We start from the raw sequence: 24040 nt of genomic DNA, 5'->3' as shown, positions 1-24040 counted from the left end.
ATCTTTTTTAAAATTTCCCCCTTATTTGCCATATATTAGATTACAGCACACTCAGTGTAAATGTTTTTTTTTCCTTCTCTTTGTGACTTTGAAGTATAAACTCATCTATCTTCAGTTAATAGTTTAAGTAAAATTTCCTGTGATACTAATAAACACTAATAACCAGCAAAAATGAAAAAGTCACATTTTGTGAGCTCCAGGGCAGGCTCCAAAGCTACACAGAGAAACCCTGTCTCGAAAAACCAAAAAAGTGTGGGGGGAGATATATTAAGAATTCAATACAAAAATAGCAGCAGTTATTAAGATATGTACTGCCTCTGAAGATTTCTATTATCCTTCAGAATTTTCTATAATTTCAACATACTATGGTACATGTATCAGAATTTATAAATTTCTGAGTTGAAATGTTACAGTTGTATGGAAAAATGAAGCATTATAAGAACGTATCTTAAACTTTTTTTTTGTCATAAGTAGGCTGGGGCTCAGGGACTTTACATGAGACCTAGTGCTTGATGTGCTTCCATTACATTTTCTCTAGAATATTTTATTCAGCCACAGAAATTGAAACTCAGTGTTGCATTTCCAAATCAGTATTTTGGCTGTGGACTCTGCCACACAACATTCTGAATTCATTAGGACTTTGTGCTTGCTCTAATTACCTGATGTCATTGCCCTGAAACCTTTTTTTTTTTCATGAAACTTTCAATATACCCCCCCTTTTTTGGTTTTTTTTTGAGACAGGGTTTCTCTGTGTAGCTTTGGAGCCTGTCCTGGAGCTCAATTTGAAGACCAGGCTGGCCTTGAACTCAAGAAATATTCCTCCCTCTGCCTCCCCAGTGCTGAGATTAAAAGCATGTGCCACCCACTGCCCAGAACTCTTAATCTTCGAACAAGAAATTCTACATTTTCCTTTCATACTTGCTTTCCCATGTTATACTGACAGTACTGTTGTGGGATGTGAAACAGGCTTCTGTTTTTGGGGTTTTTTTTTTTTTTTTTTTTTTTTTTTTGGTTTTTCAAGATAGGGTTTCTCTGGTTTTGGAGCCTGTCCTGGAACTAGCTCTTGTAGACCAGGCTGGTCTCGAACTCACAGAGATCCACCTGCCTCTGCCTCCCAAGTGCTGGGATTAAAGGCATGCACCACCACCGCCCGGCTCAAGCTTCTGTTTTATAAGTCACTCCCAACTGACTTTTATACTAACAGAAGTGAGGTTTTAAAAGTATCCTTCTTGTATGCCCTACAAACATGGCTATTAAAGAGAATTAAGCATTTTTGTTGCTACTTTTATTACAACACACTGTTATCATGATTGATTTATTTTATTTTTATATTGTCCTCTACAATTTAGTTATATTACACATCATATTTATTTTTGATACTTAAACTTCTGCCAGTGAGATTTATCTTCTTCGACAGTTATATTGTGAATAAAATATCTGAGGTTCTGTTAGCCATTCAAGTATGACTGATCCATATACTGTTTAAGAAGAAATTCTATCAGAGGAATTCATGCACACATGAAGGCAAATTATAATATGTTAGAGATCTAATATTTTGACTCACCAGGAAGGTATAAGAATAACTACTCATTAACTTAAATTTTTAGTGTCTGATGATTATAACAATGGGACATGAGCATCTCTTAGTCCTGTAAGAAAAGCTGGAGATCATAGAGACAAAGGACCCATTTCTTAGATGATAATCCCTGCAATGATAATCACTGTACATGTGTAGCACCAAATATTAAGAAAAGTGTATCCAAGTTCCAATACATTTTGGGCTTTTCTAAGCATTTTGGGATTCCAGGGATACTCCATCTTACAAGTTGTCTGAAAATGCAGAGGTTAAAAAAAAGACTTTTTCTTTTTCTTCTTGAGGACATGGTCTTCCTGGCATTAAAGTCATGAGCTCAAGTGATCTTCTGCTCCTTCTGCCTCCACCTCTCCAATAACTGTGACAGGGATGTGTCAGTCTACCTAGACTAAAAGAGACTTTATTGTTGTTTATGGATGGTGGTCCAATTATTTACATTTAGGAATGTAACAAACTATTGTTATTACTACATAAGAAAAGGCCAAGTATCAAATATACTTGTAGGTTCAACCTACGAAAACAAAAGCAAAAACAGTAGTTTTTAGAAGAGGAAGAGACTTTTAAAGACATTTTATTTTTATGTTTTATTTTCAAAAAGTGAAGAGGAAACCTTAGCTGGGCCCATAAATTTGATCAATTATATGAAGGATTTCATTTTTATCTATTAGCACCCTCACATAAACCCATGCTTGACTGTTTTTCCCCTGAACCACTGTAAATTAAAACAGAATCAAAACAGATGATTCCCAGAGCAACTGGTTCTCTATCATTTCTATCATACCAAATAAAGTGAACTCCCTCTAATTTGATGACTGAACTCTTTCTTGTGTAAAAGAAAAAAGGATTACCTCTAAATAAAAAGCTTCATTCTCCTTTCATTAAAACAGTGTTTCCTTAATCAAAACATTTTTATTGAATTCAGCTAAGTGCATCTGTCTGCCAAAATACCCTTTAAGGAAATATTATGAGTAGGAAAAGGGGAAAAGAAAGTTGATTATACACATCATTTAACAGGCGTATGCAGAAATGTTAAGGCAAACCATTCCATTTTTAACTTAAGGTCTTATTGTGGATAAAAATATATATCATATAGAGGTTCCTATACTTTTTATTTGTTGTAAATATAACTAAAAATGGCATACAGAAACATTCTAAATTAATAAAAATTCAGCAATGATGAAATGAATAAAAGATTATCAGTTTATTTACTGGAAAAAGTTTTGCATTACAATATGGTCAGTAGGTAAGATAAACCAAGATAATAGTTTTAGTATTCTGTTATTTCTTTAGCAATGGAGTGCCTGTCACAACTACCGAGTGCATGATCAGATCGTAGAAACAAGGATATGCCATACATATTCTCCCTTGTGAAATTCACTTGGGATTATCTACCATAAAAAAGTAAAAAGATCATTAAACAATAAATTCATAAGAACCTCTTAAACTTAAAAAAAATGCATGTGTCTTTGATAATGTTTCTAATGTTTGGATTTTTAAATAATTAGCAAGAAAGGCATTTCTTAAATTAGTGTTTCAGTCATGTTTTCACAAGGTATTATTATTACTAGATAGAAACACTTCACATCATTTATGCCCCCAAAGCAAAATAATAAAGGTAGGAATAAATGAATCATTACAAGAATAATCATACAGTGTAGAAATCAGGTTTGATCACACACAACACAAATTTAAATGGGAAAGAAACACAGCATCAGAATCATGTCTTCGTATATGCACAGCCATGCAAATAAAAACAATGGGTTACATTACAAAAATGTCATAAAACATTTTTAAAAACTTGTTTGATTGACTCTAACAGTCAAACCATTGAGCTTAAAAGTTCTGTGGCAATAACATTAAAAAATATTTCCTCCAATTTACTACACAATAATAGTTATGAACCCAATGATTCCTTCTGTAGACCAGGCTGTCCCCGAACTCAGAGATCTGTCTGCCTCTGCTTCCCGAGTGCTGGGATTAAAAATGTGTGCCACCAGTGCCCCAATGATTCCTTCTGTTTCTCCATTACAAGAAAAAGATTTATCAACACGGTGTCATTTCCCTTAACTTCATACCTTTCTGATATTTAAAATGAGTTTTTAAATGAAAAGCATATATTCACACTAAGAAGCATCAAATTTACTTCTCAGTGCTCTCAGAGTTATGAGCATAGGCTGATTATGAAATATAGCTAGAATAAAAATAAATTCCCAGCAAATGTTGTAGAGCAATTAAATTCCAATCTCAGAAATTATCTGGTTTAGTGGGTCATTTAAGCTTCAGTTCAGATGTGGCAGATTCTTAAAACAACTCCAGCTGAGAGATATAAAAATATACTTGAGGAATAAAGCCATGCATTTCAGTATGGAAAAGAGACCCAGTACATGTAACAGACTCCTTGCATTCCTAATGAAGAGATCACAAGACAAGAAAGGTTTCTATGTAGAATACATGTTATGAATATGGGAAAGCTTACATGATGTGAAATATTTCATGCAAACATCTTATACTTTTGTCTTACAATAACAGAGGTTAATTGCTTCTGCTTACTCATAAATTGTCATTTCTGAAAAAAATCCTAAATCAAAGAGCATATTTTAATACAAATTATCTCATTAATTTGTACCTTGAGTAACAAGACGATAGAGGTGTCTCAGTTGAAGTCTTTCAGGTGTTTAAATAAAAGAACCATGCTACAATGTATCAGGGACTGTGGTAGCTAAATTCCATTTACATAAAGATGAATTTAATTTCAGACAACCCATTTTGGGTTGTTATTATTACAGATAACAGAAATGGTCAGTCAGGAGCTAGACACTGATTTTGAAGTACATACTTATTTCTCAACATTTGCACCATACTGACTAGCATGACTTCAGTTCAGCAGCTTTCTGCTTTATTTGAAAACATTATTTTTGCAGCCTTTGTGCAAAGATTATTTTAAATCAATCTGATTTAATTTAAATCAAGAAAACTTTTAAACACTGTAAACTTTACAAATTTAGTTATATGTACAGTATCAATTCATTTGTGACATTCTTAAATGGAATGAACGGCATTCTATGTGGGGAAACATTTTGCAGTGCAGTGGATGCTACCCAGGGTCTCACACAGGTCCAGCAAACACCCCATTGCTGAGCCACACCCTATTCCTGCTCACCGATTTCTTCATAAGAAAGGTTCAATCTTTTGATTGACTAATATAATAAAACTTGACATTTATCATAGTAGAAAATATATTTGATTTATTCATACCATTATTTGTAATCTGTGCTTGGTTATTGAGGAGGATTTTATTCAATATAGTGTATAAGGGAATGCCCATATCTTAGTTTAATAACCAATTGTTCATGCTTATTTAATAGAGAAGGACTTATCTGTACAAGAACATGTTATACAGCATAGATAAAGCAAATGTTAAAGACAGAAATTTTGTCTCCTCTAACCTAACTGATTGCATACCTTCTACTTAGGAAATTTTCTTGAGGATATTTGATTTTTAAGACTCTGACAATGAAATTTTCTAAACTGAAGTTGCTATATTCCAGACAATTTTGAAGAACTCCTTTAAAAAAGAAAAACCTTAGAAAATTAAGATTTCTATCCTAGTCCAAAAGTAAAAATATTTCATGACCAATCAATAAAAATTAAATATATTTTAGATTTTAAAACAAAAAATCATAGAATTGTGGGTTCCTATAATAATATGTTATTGTAAATCATCTACTTACAATACTACCAGAAACATCCCATTTTTAAAAACAAATCCTTATAATCCAATTATTAATTTTCTACCATTAAAAATCTCTTTCCTACAGGTACTACCAACCCTTCACATTTAGTCTTATGGGATCTTAGCTGCTCTCTGACACTTGTTAAGTTCTTTTTGTTGGACCTCATTATTGTACCTCCTCTTCTTTAGGTATATATAAAGTAGAACTTCCAAATAAATATTTTTTTCATTCCTTACTAAATTCATATTTTCTGGAAGTTTTCAAAATTCCTTTTTCCTCCTCCTATTTTTAATCCAGAATTAGATATTTAAAAAATTTATGCATCCAAAGTTTTTTATGCTGCTAAGCACTTAGGCCAAACACAATTTATTGCTTCTTTATATTTTACTCTTATGTGTTAATGAAAAATCCTCAGTGGGAAACCATTTCTGCACTAATTCTTCTATTCAATTTTGTAATTGTGCTTTCATTTAAAAAAAAATGTGGAGACCAGTAAGATGGCTCAGCAGATAAAGCTGCTTTCCACTAGGCCTGATAATCTGAGTTCAATCCTTGGGATCCACATAGGTGGGAGAGAAGCAACTCCTGCAGGTTTTCCTCTAACTTTCTCACCCGTGCTGTAGACATGCATGTGTGTACATGCATGCTTATGCAAACATACACACACAGAGAGAGAGAGAGAGAGAGAGAGAGAGAGAGAGAGAGAGAGAGAAATGTAATGAAAATTTTTACAGTAGTTGGTTACTTTGCTAACTAATCTTGATCTTTTTTGACATGTTTACAACAATTAGCATTTGTAGTGTTTCGGAAGTTTTTATTTTAATATCAAATGCACCTTCAGTTATTCCTACCGAGACTCATGATTTTTGTTTCATCAAATTTTCACTTTCTTTTGACATCCTAGTATCTTTACAGGTATTTATTTTTATCAGTACTATGCATTTATTCATTAAAAAGGTCTGTAAATAAATAAATATGGCTCAGTTTAAACTATATTAAATGATGTTGTAAAACATAAATAAACGTTAGTCTCTTACTGCTTAGACATTACCACTACTTTTGTGCTGAAGAAATTCATTTCAAAGTTTCTATATCTTCTAGGCAAAGTTCTGCTAAAAACAATATTTTATAGAATTAATATTTCAAAACATACATTTCCTACTTTATTAAAATAAACAACTAAAATAAACCTAGTTTATAAAAGACTTATTGATAAATTTCATATTGGAAGAAATCAACTTTGTACACAAATACAGTGCAGCTAAGTCAACAGTGGTTACACAGAGAAGAGATCCATTGTTGGGTTCCCAACTCAAAGACAGAACTTATTCTGGGGTATTTATTTAAAAGGTATGTTATCCCTCAGGTCAAAGTCAACTTAGCAACTATGACACATCTTGGATTACCACTCATGCTTAGGGAAGGGTAACAAGAAAAAGAAAAAAACAGAGGAAGTTGTCTTTAACTGAACTCTAATGAAAATCCATACTGTCTCACTAATATTGGCACCAGGCAGATTTAACACCAGTAAATGAGGAGAATGTGCTGGAACAACAAAGCAACATAGGCAGGAGCAACTATGTGGGGATCTGACTGGGTAGGACTTCCATCAGGATCTTTGTTGTGTGTCAGTATACTTTAACCTGCATCCTTATTTTTGCAACTTTTTCAACTATTACTCCAAGTTGCATAAGAAATGACATGAAAACATCATTTAGATAAGGAATATAAAATTGTTGGGTTGCTTTGGTAACCATGACTGCTACTCAACAGGAATATAAGAAACTTGTGGCTGACTGCTGACCTTTGGAGCCCTTCACAAATGTGCCACCCCTTCAGCTCCACAAGCTGGGCAGCTCTGAAATCTCTGTTGTCTTCCTACAGCGCTAGTCATCATTTTTCTGACAGTGAGGACCAGTTTTGTTTTGAAGAGAAGTTAGAGATATTGTTACATGAAAAAGTAAAACCTTTATGGTTTTGTGTAAGTTAAGGCTACCTGACAGGACAAGGAGTCAGGGTTAGGCGCAATTATGTGGGCAGCACTTGAAAACTGAGGAATCCAAGTTAGACCTTACAGCTCAATTAGCTGTTATCCTTGTTTTCTCAATAATGCAAAATTAAATTTTTCTATGAAATTCTATTGCATTAAATAAAGTCATAAAAGTTACTTAGCAGAATCTGTAAATTAAATAGGAACATGTCTTATCTCAATATAATATGACTGTAGGCACCTGAGTATTTGTCAAAAGTAGACAATAAGCTAAGGTTCATTATATTTTTTTGGCAAAAAAGATTCATTGTGAAAGAAACAAATAACAAAAACATATACTTTCTGCATAAATTAACAACTAAAGGCTACCTTACAGCTATTTATGTATATATTTTTTCATTTTTTGTTATCCCTTTTAGTGGGAAACCCACAGTAAGACCCTAAATTTGGAAAAAGTTTAAAAAGTTTGTGGTTATTAAATAAACACACCGTTTCTTTCCTCCAAGCAATTTGCCCTTCTTTAACATGACCATATACACATACATACACACAATCACACAGGAGTAGCACCAATATATCTACTCAACTACAATTTTCAAAAATTAAAGATACCAACAAAACTTGATTAAACCAATGAATCATATCTTTGCCTCTTTCTGTAGATTTTGTTAATAAATGTCCAGTGAAGAACTCTAGTTTTAAAAAAGCCATTAATGGAGTATGAATTAGAAAATAACTACATGTTATTTTCTAATATTCATGTAGCAGCAAAACAGTTATTGTCAACATTCTAATGCACCTCATTTGTAATTCTTTGCAAGAAGGATCGTAATCTTGCCAGTTCCAGATTTTAAACTAAATTAAACCAAGCGAACTATGATTATTTAAAAACAAAGGAATTCTGCTTACAAAAATTATCTTTATAAACAAAACCATATAGCAAATTATAAGTATCAATGAAAAATATTGAAATCAACTTCTATGGCCAACTCTGAAAGATAGGGAAAGATGGTTTTTACAATATATTTATTTTACACTATCTTGGATCTCTTTTATGCTATGGAGGTAAAGTCAGCTGAGATACATATTTCTTACAAATTTCAAGAGAACTGTTGCCATTTGATTGCAGGTCATCTATGACTCAGAGAAGTCATAAACTGTTTAATCACATGAGGTTCAATGCATCATTTTATTCTTCTGAACTCTCTCTCCTCTTCAAAAATGATGGATTGTAATACATATGTACATCTAATCTCCCAGAAGACACCTGCTAGATCGCGGGCAGAGTCCTCAGTGTGGCTATAAAACCTTCAGCCCAGATACTCATCCATGAGAGATGAAGACTAGGGATAAGGAGGCTTGGTGAGACAATGGAGAGGAGCACACTGTGAGCTGGAATGTGGCTGCTCCTCAGGGAGGGCAATGTCCAGACTGAAAATGAGAAAAAAGGCAGTTAGCAAAAACATACTGGTAAACAACCACATGTACTATGGTGGTCAGACAAATTACTGCACTATATATTTAAACACATGAACAAAAATTTTGTGAAGAAAATTGTTTAAATTCAAAGCATGCCAAGAAAAATTCATGTTTTAAAGCAAAGCATGAAAAAAAAGAAAAGAGAGAAAAGTAAAAATGTAAAGAGAAACTTTAGAAACTGATACATGAACTTGTCCCCCAACTCACGTATTCAATTTTTGCACAGTCTCCAACTACAAGATCTCTAGGTGGCAATAAAGTGTCACTAGATCAGTCCCTTTCTAACTTTATTATAGGTACAAGTCACCCAAAGATCTTGGTAAAGGAGACACTGAGTTAGTAGGGCCAGGGCCAGTAACGGACTCTGGAGTCTGTATTTGCAATGTGCTTTCTGTGGTTCAGATGGTGCTAGCCAAAGGACAAAGATACTAAATACTAACATTTATAAGTATCTAGAGTTAACTATAGAGACTCCAAAAGACAATCAATTTGATTGTGAAGCTTAAGTTGTTCTTAGGGTTCTTCAACTTTGGTTTGGTGGTCTGAAAAAAAAACCTGATGACTTTTATGACATTTTACATTTGTTAAGTGAACGATGGGGTCTTCAACCGACAAGCCATCTCTGAGAGCCTCCAGCTGTAATGAACCTGATCTCAGACTCCTTAATGTCTTGTTGAATAATCTTGAAGAATAAAGTAGTAAAACCATTAGGTTCCCAAGGGTAAAACTACAAAATACATTTGGGTGGATATTTTTTAAAATGTAACTATCAACAGAGAGAGGGCACCATGGGGATTTTTTAAAATTAGAAAACAAGTTCTACTTCCCCATATATTATGAATTTTAGTATCATAACTCATTTCTATTGGGAGTGTTGGTCATAATTATCCAAAGTTTATTATTTATTTGATTAAATAATTTTTAAAACAATATTATTGATGGATTAATTAAAATTGGATTAAACAAATATTTTGAAGCTTTGATATTGAAATTGTCAATCAGATGATCTGTTGAACATTCATATAAAATCATAATTAGGAAACATTTAGTGAGAAGTTACTTCCTTCCTGAACTCTTTGAACCAATGTAAATTTAGTTTAAAAGGAAACTGATGTCCTATACTGATTATGATGACCAATGGTACAAATCAGTTTGTATAGCACAAATAATAAAAATCCAGAGACTGAAATTGGGGTTCAAAGCGAAAACCAGAAAAACAAAGCAGCCAACCACTAGAAAAATCTTACCCCTACCAAGGCTGGGTGACCACAGACGAAAGAGACAAAGCCTCTCTCTCTCTCTCTCATTTGATATTCCTTTTAGTGCTGGAATTAAGGGTGTATGACTCCCTAATACTGGGATTAAAGGAGTAGGCCACCACCACCTGGATTTGTTTCTGCAGTGATCTTGTGTAGCCCAGGGTGACCTTGAACTCACAGAGATCCATCTGACTGTCTCCCAAATCCTGGGATTAAAGGTGCAGGTCACCATTGCCTGACCTCTAGTGGCTTTAGCTTTGCCTCTGGTCTTCAGGCAAAATTTATTTATCAAAAATACAAATAATATACCACTACAATTTTTCCTATTTTTTTTTCTTTTTGATGATGCTTGGGAAGGAACACAAGACCTCATACAGTTTAGGAAAACAGTCTATGATTAAGCCAAAGCTCTAGCCCATGTGTATCAAATGCAGCAAATACAAAATGGTGGAACAAGATCCAAGAAGGTAGTGTATGGTTAATCAGTTAATGATATAAGGAAAAAAGTCAATGCTGGGTAAGGTTATCCTTAAGCTTCCCAGTAGTCAATGGTTAAGGAAATAACAGATTAAAAATAAATCAGAGACTTTCCTCAGACCTTGTGGTCTTTTGTAAGTTAGAAATAATTTCTTTCTATGAAATTAACCTTGAAGTACAGCATAAGTTATAGCAAGTAGTATTATGGTAATCATGTTATGTAGGAAGACCTTGTAGGATACAGTACTCTTCTTCCTAGAATGTTTTTGCATGGCTAGCAAAGGAAAACAGAGCCCAAGCAGGGGTGATAGTTCAGTTGGCCCAACATCTTGATGTGTCATTCATGATGACTTTATTCCTATTTCAAATTTATTATAAAGTGAAAGCTAGTATCAGTATTTTAAGCTTGCATAAAACATAGTAGCATCATGTGTTACTAACATATATATATATATATATATATATATATACTAACCTATAGAAAACATTATTAAATGAAAAGTTAAAATATTTTAACATAAACATTTGACATATTATTACTTAGGGAATACCATGAATTCAGTTTCCATTTTGATGGCTAAATATCTTTAGAAGACTACTTGTTATTCAACCTTTACCATAAATAAGTTTTCACTGGAAGAACATGGTAACAGAAAGCCCAACAACTCATTATTAAGACTTTTAAGGTATTAAATTGGACATATCTTCAGGAAGTTTGGCATATATTCAAAAAGGTTATTATTTTTCTTCATTTTTTCAAGGTAAACACAACTTAGTAGATGTGAAGACATGATAAATATTGCACATTTTTATATATTTAAATATTATGTCCAAGGCTATAACATCATTCCCCATTGCATCATTACAGATATCATTTTTAATAACTTAGAATAGAATCAGCCTGCAAATAGTTCAAAAATTGAATTATATTTATTGAAACATAACATACTGTGTTCTTACCTTATATTTAAATATTATTTTGAGGTGTTTTCCATTTTCATGACTTATATAGATTGTGGATGAGACTCCAAATAAAAACTTTAATTAATACCAAAACACAAAGTATATAGATGTTGGGCATGGTGGCATAAACCTGCAATTAAAGCTTTTTGGGAAGCTGGGACAAGAGGATCACTTGAAGCCCAGGAGTTCATGGAATTCAGGATAAACCTAGACAACATAGCAAGACTATTTCTCAAAACAAAACAAAGAAACTATATATGGAAAAGTTCTACATTTTCAGTGTAAGAACACTTTATTAAGAAATCATAAAAATTAAAAAAGAAATCATAAAGAAATCATATACCTTAAATGTTACATGAGCAGAACATGTGCCCAGCCCTGAATTTGGCCCCCCAGAACTTAAAAAAAGGTTACAGTTATATGAGTATATATATACACATAAACTGGAGAGAAGTAAAAAATAAAATTTTGTTTTTCAAATTGAGAAACAAAGAGAATACCTGATTAGAAATCACTCAACATTCCTTAGAAATTTTTCCCATGTTTCACTGAATATCCACTTTTCAATTCACAGAAACTGAGCCAGCATAGGTGACTTAAACAAGCTTTCTTTGTTCTGTCAACTACAGGAATATGACTGATTCCTTATCTGAGGTGCAGCTATGTTCCATGGTGGACAGGGATGGATGTTAAATCACTTGGCTCAGTTGTTCTGTCTGACTAACCCTGATTTTTCCCATTTAGAAGAGTATAATAACTGCTTAACCTGTGGGGAATCAAACTAACAAACACGAAGAACTCAGTATGAGTTCTAATGTTGGTTGTGTGTCGCCTTTTCTGCCCAGAAAGAGTAAGATGGCAGTGTGGGACTGACTCATATCCTCTTGTAGCAGAAGTCACTCTGAAGGGGCGGGGGGTATCCTTCCAAATCTCTATATAGTAATCATTTCTCTGTGTGTACTATAGTGAGGAAGAGAAGTCTGTTCTAGACATGCTACATCTATTTGAATAGAAACTAGGAACGTCTGCAACTCACTACGTTGCTTTTCTTTCCATAAATCACCCCCACAGACAAGAAGCACCAACATTCAGTAACCTCAGAAGAGAATGAATATATTTGCATTCCTGTCTCATAGAAATTATTAAAGCAATAATATTCCAACTCTTCTCAAGCTAACTGAATTGGTCACAAAACAAATAAGATTTTGGTCAGGGATGGTAGTGTACAGAAGTGTGAATTCTAACAGCAGACTGGACAGACATGCCAGGCCCTTTATCACTGACTTTTCCCAATGTCTGTTTTCATCCTTACCTCATAAGTAAAGAAAATATATAGCAACAGAAACAGCTTTTCAAATTATACATGCAGGCTTGTAAGAGATAGGATTACAAGCCAAAAGTTTGACTCTGAAGCTCATCCACTCACTCATGTAGTCAACATTTATGGAGCATCTGTACTGTGTCGACACTACCCTGGAGCCCCAAATAAAGGAGGTTGCTTTGAAGAGTGTACACTATAATAGGCTTAGACCTCATGTTCCCAATTACTATACTATAGAATCCCTCTCAGATCAACTTGAACATTTATACTAATATTTATACTAATATTCAGTTACTTACATAATTGAAATTATCCAAAATTGGCTATTGTTATAAATGTCATCAATACATTAGTAAACTGTTGTTTATCATGAAGAGCTGGAGAGATGGTTCAATAATTAAGACCATGTTATTCTTGCAGAGGACCTGGGCTCAATACCCAGCACCCACATAGTGATTCACAGCAATCTGTAACTCTACTTCCAGGAGACCCAATGCCATCTTCTCTCCAAACACCAAACATGTATGTGGTGCACATACATACATGCAAGGAAAACATTCACACATAAAATAAACTAAATAAATCTAAAAAAAATACGGAACATTTCTGAGATAAATGTATGATCAGTCTTCTCTAAGAGAGATCAATCAGAAGACACTGTCTAGTTACTACTTGACAATGTACTTTGGGGGCTGGTAGAGCTCTTAGCATAGCACATGTGAGACCCTAGGTTCAATCCACAATAGTGGGGGCAATGTTACACTTACCTAGGCAATAAACCACATCACATACTAGCTTTGGATTGGTCATTACCCAATTACCCTAAGGTATGACCATGCATGTCTGCTACTGACAGCTGCTTATCTCAGACACACACATGGACCTATGTTTGGGCTGGTCCTTGTTTGATACATACAAGCCTTCTGGTAGGAGAACACGAGATACATTATGTATATTAATAAGCAGGCTCTAAAATAAATAAATAGACTTCTGATTCAAAAGTTTAGTCCAACAGAAGTGAGGATGAAGGACACTATGGAGATGAGGAGGTTATGATGAGATGCTGCTGGGCTGTGGGGAGTCACTCAGGAGAGAGGTAACTAGTAACTGTCTTGGAGTACTTTAAACTGGAATATGAATTGTCAGTAAACTCTCCAGTTCAGTGTCTGTCTACAAACATGACTTTGAAACACTTCATTTCAGAGAAAGGAAAAATAATCACTGCATATTTTTTTTGGAATTCAGATTTGAATTTTTCTCTCCTCTTTCCCCTTCCTTTCTTTTATAGATTTTGGAGACAGTGTTATTCTGTATCACAAGCTGGCATTGAATTCAATATATATCTTATGCTGATCTCAAACTAAGCCTTTTAACACAGCCTACAAAGTCTTTGGGTTACAGGTATGTACTATCACAAACAGCATTCTTTATCTTTTCAGTTCAGTTTTAACAATGGGACTAAGTAGACAGAAAATAGAAATCCTTTTATAAAGTGTCCTAGAATGGACATTCGATATTTTTCATATATAATTGCATACATTTTCACTGTTTGTTTGTCTGAGATGTATATTTGAAGGACAAAAAGATAAAAGCTTAACAATTACAGGTTTGAGATTGGAGGCAATGAAGTACTGGAATAACCCACATATTTGCTCACAAGGAGGAAATGAAGCAGCCTTTATTCTACCAGCTAGTGGTTGATGACATAGCACTAACTCCTGTGCATGCTCATAGGTAATATGGACTTCAAGTAACAAGGGTATAGTCATGTCAATTCATGAAAAAACATGCAATAACATAAAGATGCATAAGTAGCTATGGCCTTGGGAAGGGGAGCTGACATGCAGCTGGTGGGAAAAGGAAGGACCTGAGAATTTACCTGACAGTTGGGTAGTCTTGCCTCCCAGCTAGTTGTGAGCACTGTGGCGGTACGGAGGCAGCAGGCTGCTGACAATCTACAAGAAACTAATAAATTAGACATGTATACAAAGAGATGACATACAGGTGTTAGCAACAGTAACTAAAATAGTTGCCTGAGATTTAGTGAGGAATGTGCACTTAGAAACATCTAGGTTAAGTATGTTTTCTTTGGGTATGGGTTTTCCTTGACTAATGTCAATAGAAGAGACAGATTTTTCCTTAATTAAATAAAATATTAGAAAAGAACTAATGACATAAAATTAGTAGTAAGATTTTAAAAGTACTATGCCCTGTGTTCACTCATACTTGATGATTTGATGCCTCTAAAGTCAAAGAGTCAATCAATATAAAAAAACTTCAGCTTGTGAACTTGAACATGATGCTGATTACTTGATCAGCACATAGATCTGCTGTTCAAATATGGAATATATTCAGGTAACAGATTTTACTGTCAGGGCATATAGAAATATTGTTAAACTCACAGATATTTTGAGAAAGTCAAACAATACTTTATTAACAGGATATTGACCAAGAAAATTATCTTTACGGTTTTCTGAAACTTGATTGCATTGAAAATAATTGTTAGCAGAAGTCTTAGGTGGTTCACTATATAAGAAAATTTTAGTAACATGGACTGATGAAGGAAAACAACCTTATTAATGGTACTCACTTTGTTTTGTTTTTGTTACTTTAAAGCCACATACTATAATTCATACTAGATTAACTACATGTTATAAGTTGTTAATGTGTTAATCATAAACTCCAAGAAAATAGGAATCTAAACCATCAAAAATCAGTCTGCTTTCTGGCACTGGATTCACAATATTAGAAATAATGCAAAAGGCTAGTTGAAAATGCATGCATAATATTTTTGCAAAAAAACTGAAAAAAAGCAAAAATGAGAGTTGGACTTCAAAATTATTCTTGAAGCATTTTCTTTGGTGAACAGTTTAGACATGTAGAAAATATTAAAGCCAAGTCACCTCAAATTCTGGATTTACAGGGATTAGTTAAAACTCTACTGAGATTTATGTTTAAAAGCTCATATCTAAGTAGGGCGTGATGGTGCCTGCTTTTAATCCCAGCACTAAAGAGGCAGAGACAGGTGGATCTTTGTGAGTTCAAGGCCAGCCTGATGTACAAGAGCAAGTTCAAGGTCAGCCAGAGCTGTTACACAGAGAAACCCTGTCTGGAAAAAAAAAGCTCATATCTAAGTTTTTGCTATTCTAAAACCACTGTATTCTATGTTATAACAAAACATATTAGAATTTGGTAATTTAGAATATCAAAATTCATAAAAGTGTTCTTATGTAAGACATTAGAAACACACAAACTTTCTAATGCAGTGTAGAAAGCAACACAAAGTAAGCTTTATTTGAGTTCTCTATAGTATCATTATTGAAGGGTCTGTTTTACACAATTATCTTTGTTACAGCTTAATTATTTATTATTAATAGGAATGAGGAAATCTGAATCTGTATTAACTGATATTTAGACTATCATACTTGGATTTTCCCCCATTCTCTCAGAACCAGAGGGGGTCCCCTTTTTGTTGTTTGACCAAGCTCCAATGGTTCTCTTTTACAAAAACTCAAGTCTCTAGAAATTAATTCCTTTTATATTTAAAATCTGTCTGCTCCTTTTGTCTCTTCCAAAAACTTTTTTATCTGTATTATAATTTGGACAAATTTAGATAGCTAATTGAATTTTAATTGAGCCATCAGATATTCAATTTTTAAGTTAACTAGGTGCATGCTGCCCTCCATTAAGTAAGTATGATGGATGGGAAAATGACCTGGACATATATTCTGTAATCTTTACACTTTATATTGTCAGCAAGGGATAAATAAAACACTTCTAAAATAGAGCCTTAGCTTTTGTTGAATGGCAATCCTTAGAATCAACTAAAGTATCAAAATTCTTACTTTTTCAAATCTTCTGTATACTAGAAATAATTGTTTTGCAATACAGTTATGACTTAGCATGCACTGAAAATACCCTTTCTGGCAATATTTAGAAATAGAGGGTCAAGACCACAGTGCACTCCCCTACTAAGCTGTCTGATTTGGTAACTCTTTACATTTATAATGAACATCATGTTCTCTTTCCTTTTAAAAGATTTTTTATTTTTATTTTATGTGCATGAGTGTTTGCCTACATGTATGTATATGTATCATATTAGTGCTGGTAGCAACAGGTCAAAGAGGGTGCCAGATACCCTGGAACTGTAGTTACAGGTAACTGTAAACCATGTGGTACAACTGAATTTAGGTCCTCTCCAAGAGCAATAGATTAAGAAACAACTGAGCCACCTCTCCAGTCCTATATTCTCTTTTAAAAATAAGTCACTTTGCTGGGCATGGTGGTATATGTCTTTAATCCTAGCACTTGGGAGGCAGAGGAAAGCAGATCTCAGTGTTCAAGGTCAGCCTGTTCTACACAATGAGTTCCAGGCCAGCCAATGTTATATAATGAAATTCTGTCTAAAACACAATAGTAAGTAAATAAAAATAAGTATAGGCATCATCTCTGGTTATTGTTAATATTCCATGTTTTAAGAGCAAAAACAACAAATTCCAAATGTACAAACATAATGTAATGATGTGAATAAAACTTTAAAAGCTACATTTCTCTGACTCAACTGTCTCTAAAATCTCCCCTCTGAGTTCCCTGGGTCCACACCCCTCTAATTATGCCCACTTCAAGCCAGACTGAACCACAGCATTTTAGCATACACTCTGCAAAGCAAAGCATGTATTCTGGGAGATAGAAAAAAAAAATCCTTCTGAGGCTCCAGTTCCTGATCTCCAAGCTCTGACTATGATCTAGCCCAGACAGACTCTTGAGGGAACTGTAGCTGGATTTCATTATTTTTAAAGCATGAAAGATGACAATGATGTGACTTGTAGAGCACCCACAGCTGATGTTGTCATTTATTAATCAAGATAGTCTCAATTATTCAGTAATAAAATTACTAACTTTATGATGGAGACTGTTGGACAATGGGGACAAAAACACAAAGAAGATAAAATCTCTGCTTGATTGAGAAAAACAAACACATTCAGTGAGCACTTACAATAATGTGGTAAGGAGATGGCGAGGAGGAGGAAGATGCTAGCTACAGCATCTGGAACTCACTCATTGCTTACAATGTGTCAGGCACTGTGATCTTGGCTACTCTTAAATTTCTATCAGCAACCTCAAGAAAGCATGAGCATTATACAGTGAAAGAATACCATCATACAGTTGAGATACTGATTTTTAGAGAATCAAATACATCAAAATACAAAGGAAGATGAAGCATCCAAGAACAGGGATAATATTTTGTGTTCTTATTTTCTGTTAGATTTGGTTCTTGTTTGTTTGTTTTTATTTTGATGGTTGAAAACAGATTTCCCTGGTAGAGAGGAAGAAGTTTTGATTTATAGCTTTCTCTCAAGGTTCTACTAGTTTTAACATTTTAAACTGCAATTTAGAAAATTCATCAGTATACTAAAAATCAGTGCCTTAGGGAGTCCCAAAACCCAATGATGGCTGCATGGAATAGGTGAGGGTGCCCTGAGTGGAACAAGTTAGGACACTAGGCTTTGACTCATCCGTCTGCCCACATGACAGCAATAGGTGTGATATGAGATTATAGAAGTAAAATCTGAGCTGTGAGTACACTGTCTGCCAGAATGAGGCTCTAGAAGTTTCCTTGGTTACCACATACTCTGTGAAAAGTACAGAGCAGGTCTCAATGACACACAGTCTTCTATAGCATGTCATGTTTTCAAAGTAGAACATCTAATGCACCCCGGCTTCTAGTGAAAAATATATCTTCAATATATCTCTTGCACCATGAAACAAATCCAGTGACACTCAAGTTTCTGTGAAAACTATCTATGTTCTCAATACCAAATATTTCAAGCTCTTCCTATGAGACATGGTGCAACTTTTCTCACTCTCCTCTCTCATGTAACCCCCTCACTCTACTCTAGAGGACATGGTCTAGTATGGAAACACCTTTCTAACCCTGAGGTGTATATATAGTCAAGTATGGCAAGAGAAAAAATAGCACAGCCTACCTGGCTCATCTTAATTATCAAAATCCTATGAAAATAACAAAATCTGTATGACATTTAAAGCAACCATATCCACTGCTATTTCTTGCCAATCTTTGTTTTTTTACAGATTGTGCTAACAAGTCACGCCTATGAATATATGTTTAGAATGCCAAAGAAATATGGATGTATATATATATATGTTATTAATAAAATTAAGGATACATATGTTCATAATTCCAGTGAAATAGTTTATGTAATTTATCTGTCGTATGGGACTTAAACCCAGGGCCTTGTGCATGCTAAGCATGCATTCTACCACTGAGTTACAACTCCAACTCCTACTTTTAAATGTTTTACGTTTATCCCTAATGCATTTCACCTTTTCCTACTCAAAGAATCTTTTTGTGTTCAACTCTGTCACTTAATATACTAATCCCTATCCTATTTTTATGTATCAAGTAAAAATGTGGTAATCTGACTTTGATATCTGTATTTCATACTGGCAGCAACAGAGCTAGGTAGAGATAGATTTCATAAATTTTGATGGGTGATTTTAATTCTTTTCAACCAATTATGAATACAAAAGATTGTATGGCTAATTCTCTATCTGCCTTAATTTTTTAAACAGCTGGTTGTTTGTCAAGATTCAGCTATACCACTTACCCTAGTTTTATGCATGAGAATGAAGTTTAGTCAAGCAGAAGTCATTCAGAATGAACTAGACTTTAGCATTCACCACTGTATACTAAGCAGATGAACCCGTCTATTTCCTGAAATCTGCCAAAGATCAGACTCAAGTTTGTGGACTGAAATTAGAAGAGCTTCTTTCTTCTGTATAAAATCTGTATTTCCACATTCTCTCTGTCACATTTAGGTGTTTATCTTACTGCTTTCACATTCTCTTTTTCTTTGGGCACTTATTTATTTATGTTGTATATGCACATGAATTTTTAGTGTCTTTCCTTCAGCAATAAAATTTAAGCAGAACAAAGATAGGTACCCTTCTTTTCACTACTCTTCTCATTCCTTTCAAGACAGTAACTTGCTCTGTGGCCCAATAGGCCTCAACTCATGATCCATCTGTCTCAGTCTCCTAAATGCTGGGATTAAAGATGCTGCCTCTACCTCTGGCTTCTCTTTTCATGTTTTAAAAATAGCAATTTATATTATCAAAAATAGACATGATAGAAAAATAGGCAAGAGAAATAGGAGTTCATGGTTCAAAGAATATGCATGCCTGTTGGTAAGACATTTGGCTATTGCCCTTCTTAAACTGGCATAATATTTTTAAGACCATTGTAATAATAACTTAAATAAATACATCTGAACAATTTCTATCATAGAATGATATTGTTGCAATTTTCAAATAGATATCACTCTACCGAAATAATATGACTATTTCAGCAGATAGTCAATATTCAGTAACAGAGGATTAAATAATAGTATAAAAAACAAGAATACATATGAGATATAGATATATGAGAGCTACTTGATAAAAGTCGATAGAGTTATTAATTATTTTTGATACTCCACAGTCAATGATCAAAGCATAGAGACAACCTATTTTTGTTTTCTTTTTTCTGCAAACCTGGACCTGATTTTGTTGACAGGAAAGAAACAAACACACAAAATGAAAGTAAAAAAACAAGAAAGATGAGACATAATAGTGACTTGAAATGTTTAGAACATGCTCTATATACATAAACATGAACTAAATATCTTGCACACAAGGATCTCTGATCCTTATAAAAAAAAGTCAAATAGATTTTAACTTTTGAAACAGGGTCCCATGATGGTCTTAAGCTGGCATTTTCCTGTGTCAGCCTCCCAAGTAATATGAATACATCCAGACAGATTTAATTTTACTTAGAGTGAGGAAATAAGCGTGGAAAGGTAGAGAGTTTATGCCTGGTCACTTTCTGTGTGACTTTTATAAAAAACTAAAGTTTTTTTGTTTGTTTGTTTTTGCTTTGGCACAGAGCCACATACTTAGAGACACTGTGTTTGGTTTCATGCTCTGTGGATCAGTAGCCAAGAGGCAAAAGAAGTAATTTGACTATTCTGAGCATCAAATTTTAAGACTTATTTACTCGCTAAGTGGAGACATTAAACAACAGTCTTGCAGGAGTCCTATGAAAATCAAGCAAAAAAAAATGTTTGTGAAAACATGTAACCCAGAACCCATTGATTAGACAACATGACAAAGGGAAGAAAGGTCTGGCCATGACTGAGGTTTTCCACTTCAAGAAATAAGTAAAGGGACTAACTATGGTGAAACAAGAAAGGTAAAAAAAATAAATAATATAAAGAAGTTATTTCCAAAAGCCTTTGCTCCTATATATGTTCACCTGAAACATTTCTTCTTTCTCAGGCTGTTCAGAGCCATCCAGTTTGTGACAGCATTCTCAGCATCCTAGAAGGAAATACCTGACTTCTTTACGCTCCATCAATGCTCATCCCAGTGAGGCTTTGTTGGTAACTTTCCTTGCAGAATGTCTAATCCCCTTCTAGTCAAAGGACACTGCCTTAAATTACTTATTTTTCCACAATAGTTTACAGAGGGAATTTTCAATATGATGTAAAATATTTACTAATGTACTGACTTCATTTCCCTTAAAGGATCTGTGAAAATTTTTCTTGTGTGTACTTTGTAAATATTTGACAGATTCATTCGAGAAAGTTTATGAATCACGCATTCCTGCCATCAAAATATGTTTCTAACAAAAGGAATAAGAAAGAGGGAACACTAGCTAATAAAGATCTTAAAGTAATGTAGTAATATTAATTGTTTTGTTAATTACCAAAGAGACTTTAAATCAGGAAAATAATTTTTAAATTATAATTTAAGATTTATCAATAACAGCAATTCTAAATTATTCCTCACTAAATCTATAAAGTTATTAATAGTATATTTGTGCACTAACAGAAAGAAACATCAAGTACACTACTTAAGTAGTCATAAGGACTTCCAAGTACATCAAAAGAAATAACAGGCAAACATGAAAACACTTGAGACAGAAATATTACAGAAGGAAAAATAATAGGACTTGATAGAAACACATAAACACTAATTGTAGTCAGTAAAATATTTACAGTAATGAGTTAATGTTACATCAATACTAATAAAAAGAGGTAACTGTGAGCCACATTTGATGTTATAAAAAATCAAACACATAGAGCTGGCTATCTCACCCCTTTCTGCCAATTATATCACATGTCCTAGAAACACTTTAGTTTCCCTGAAAGTAGTCACTGATAAAATGATAGTATAATTTCCAATCTCTGGGGTATAATCTGCTAATTTATAGCACCGGACATTCAGTGTTCTACACAGTAAACTCCATTATATCTTAATATCCTTGATAGTCTAAAAGTTATTAAGCATTAAAACTCTTCAAAGGACAAAACTATACAACTGTTGAAATATTCAAAAATCCTGATAAATTTCAGGCAAAAATAACAAACTTTTAAAAAGCATCTGGTTTTGCCTTCCCAATGACAATGGCATACAAGCTTATCACAGGCTGATAAGTATTAAAACTGTTTGCTAAGTATAGAAGAATTATTGTTTATAGATTAGACAAAAACTTTCATGAGACTTGTCACATATGATGTCATATGGTTAGTCAATAAAACAAAATAATGTTTATAAAAAATTAATTTTATACAAATCTTATAAAAGAGAAATAAATTGTCTGCACCTTTTTTCTCCTGAACAACTTAGGAATAAATCATGAGAATGACCGAGATGGATGATAAAGGGAGAGAGAGTATTATCTACAGTGGCACCAAGAGGTAAAAGGACACTGTGTTGCCAGATTCTCACACCAATTAAGCACATCACCCTTTGTTTAGAAATAACTTTCTCAAAAGCCAGGCAAGCTAGCAGAGTTAATTCAAGATAAAAAGGCAGATAATCATTAGTAAAGAAAGTTAATTAACATGCATCAAATCTAGACCATCATTTTATGTCCTAATTCATCACTAATGACAAAGAGAAATAAGTTAAACAAATTGTACCCAGGAATTCACTAAAAAGTTCAGTTATAAAAATAGATCTCACATGAAAAAATTCATGAGATAACACTCAATGAAATGTGTTTGATTTTCTCATTTAATAATTTTCTTCAGTTTTTAATCATTGCAGAAAATAACACTGGAGAACATTCTGAGAAGTTTGGACATCCATTTCCGCAATTCAATGTATCTCAAAATTAAAGACTTTCCCAATATCAGCTGTTTCTTGGTTTGGTTTGTTGTGGGGTTTTTTTAGTTCTGTTTTTTTTTCTTATATTAAGAAAGGAGTTCTTATAATGTGTAATACACATTATCAGGCAAACAGGAATCCAAACTAGATGAAGTGTTTCCAAATGTCCTAAGACTCAAACTAAATCAAAATTTACAGGAACAGCAATATGCTTAAATAGTATATTTAAAAATCCAATTTAAAAAGGATTTACAATGATAAGCTTCTCAATGTAAAAGCATTGCTTTGTGGAAATTTAAGTCAGGCAAGGATAGTCAGGAATAAATCTATCAAGGGAAATATTGTTAGCCTACATGTTAATAACCAACTTACCTCTTTTTGCTTTTGATGTCAAGTAGTGCATTAAAAGAGAAAAAATTATGTTTAACTTATTCTAATATCATTGTGCATGGCGTAGTCTATAAATAACTACCCGGAGTAAAGGACTATACTGTTTTTCAAAGTATCCTATGAATAGCAATAAAGAACAGGCTGCTCGAACAGTCAAAAACAGGTGTATAAGATGAACTAAACAGTGTACTCACGGTCTATACCAAGGACCTGGTTAACACAGGACCAGAAGAAAATGGTACCTGTTTCTATCCTATATATATAATTTCAATTATTATGACCAAACTGGTCAGAGACTGAGTGTATTAATAGTAAGGTATAATCCTAAATGAGATTAAAAACTGGGGGTCAGTTTAGAATTTAAAAATTGGAAAACCGTGAGCAATAGAACAGCAAACAAGTCTTTAGAACAAGAAAAGCCCCTTTCAACTAAAAAAAAAACTAACAAAATCCCTTTAATTTTTACATTCTCTAAAAATGAATTCAGTTAAAATGGCAGTCCTTTACTAAGTCACTATCCTACAAAATATATTCTGTACATATTTTACATAAATATTTAGATGAAAATTTTTGATTACTGTTTAAGAGAAACAGAGAATCTACCCCATTTTTAAAGATTTGCTAAGGGATGTGAGCACATGAGAACAGCTCTAGAGGCAG

At 33.6% G+C, this 24040-nt stretch overlaps 1 protein-coding gene and 1 long non-coding RNA gene across 5 annotated transcripts in view; one reads left to right on the top strand and one right to left on the bottom strand.

Moving 5' to 3' along the window:
• Positions 1-1339: 1339 nt before the first annotated feature.
• Positions 1340-24040, bottom strand: part of Bicd1 (BICD cargo adaptor 1) — a 152373-nt gene continuing 129672 nt past the window's right edge. For 2 of the 4 annotated variants that reach the window (XM_041634486.1, XM_041634461.1), the window contains 3 exons: positions 23363-23371; positions 14697-14772; positions 1340-8749 (listed from right to left, as the gene is read on the bottom strand). In XM_041634486.1, the coding sequence (XP_041490420.1) occupies positions 8662-8749; positions 14697-14772; positions 23363-23371 (173 nt within the window). In that variant the 3' untranslated portion in view covers positions 1340-8661. The remainder of the gene's footprint in view (positions 8750-14696; positions 14773-23362; positions 23372-24040) is intronic. The other 2 variants (XM_041634495.1, XM_041634470.1) reach the window with 1 other exon arrangement.
• LOC121435278 lies at positions 13720-21236 on the top strand. The gene is made up of 3 exons (XR_005972563.1): positions 13720-13913; positions 14106-14218; positions 21155-21236. It is a non-coding gene; the product is annotated as an uncharacterized LOC121435278 (long non-coding RNA).

This window comes from Microtus oregoni, unplaced genomic scaffold, assembly GCF_018167655.1.
Source record: "Microtus oregoni isolate MIOR12 unplaced genomic scaffold, Mior012 000002F_ref0000024, whole genome shotgun sequence".
In the NCBI taxonomy this organism is placed as follows: domain Eukaryota; kingdom Metazoa; phylum Chordata; class Mammalia; order Rodentia; family Cricetidae; genus Microtus; species Microtus oregoni.
This window is presented reverse-complemented; position numbering and strand designations above follow the sequence as displayed.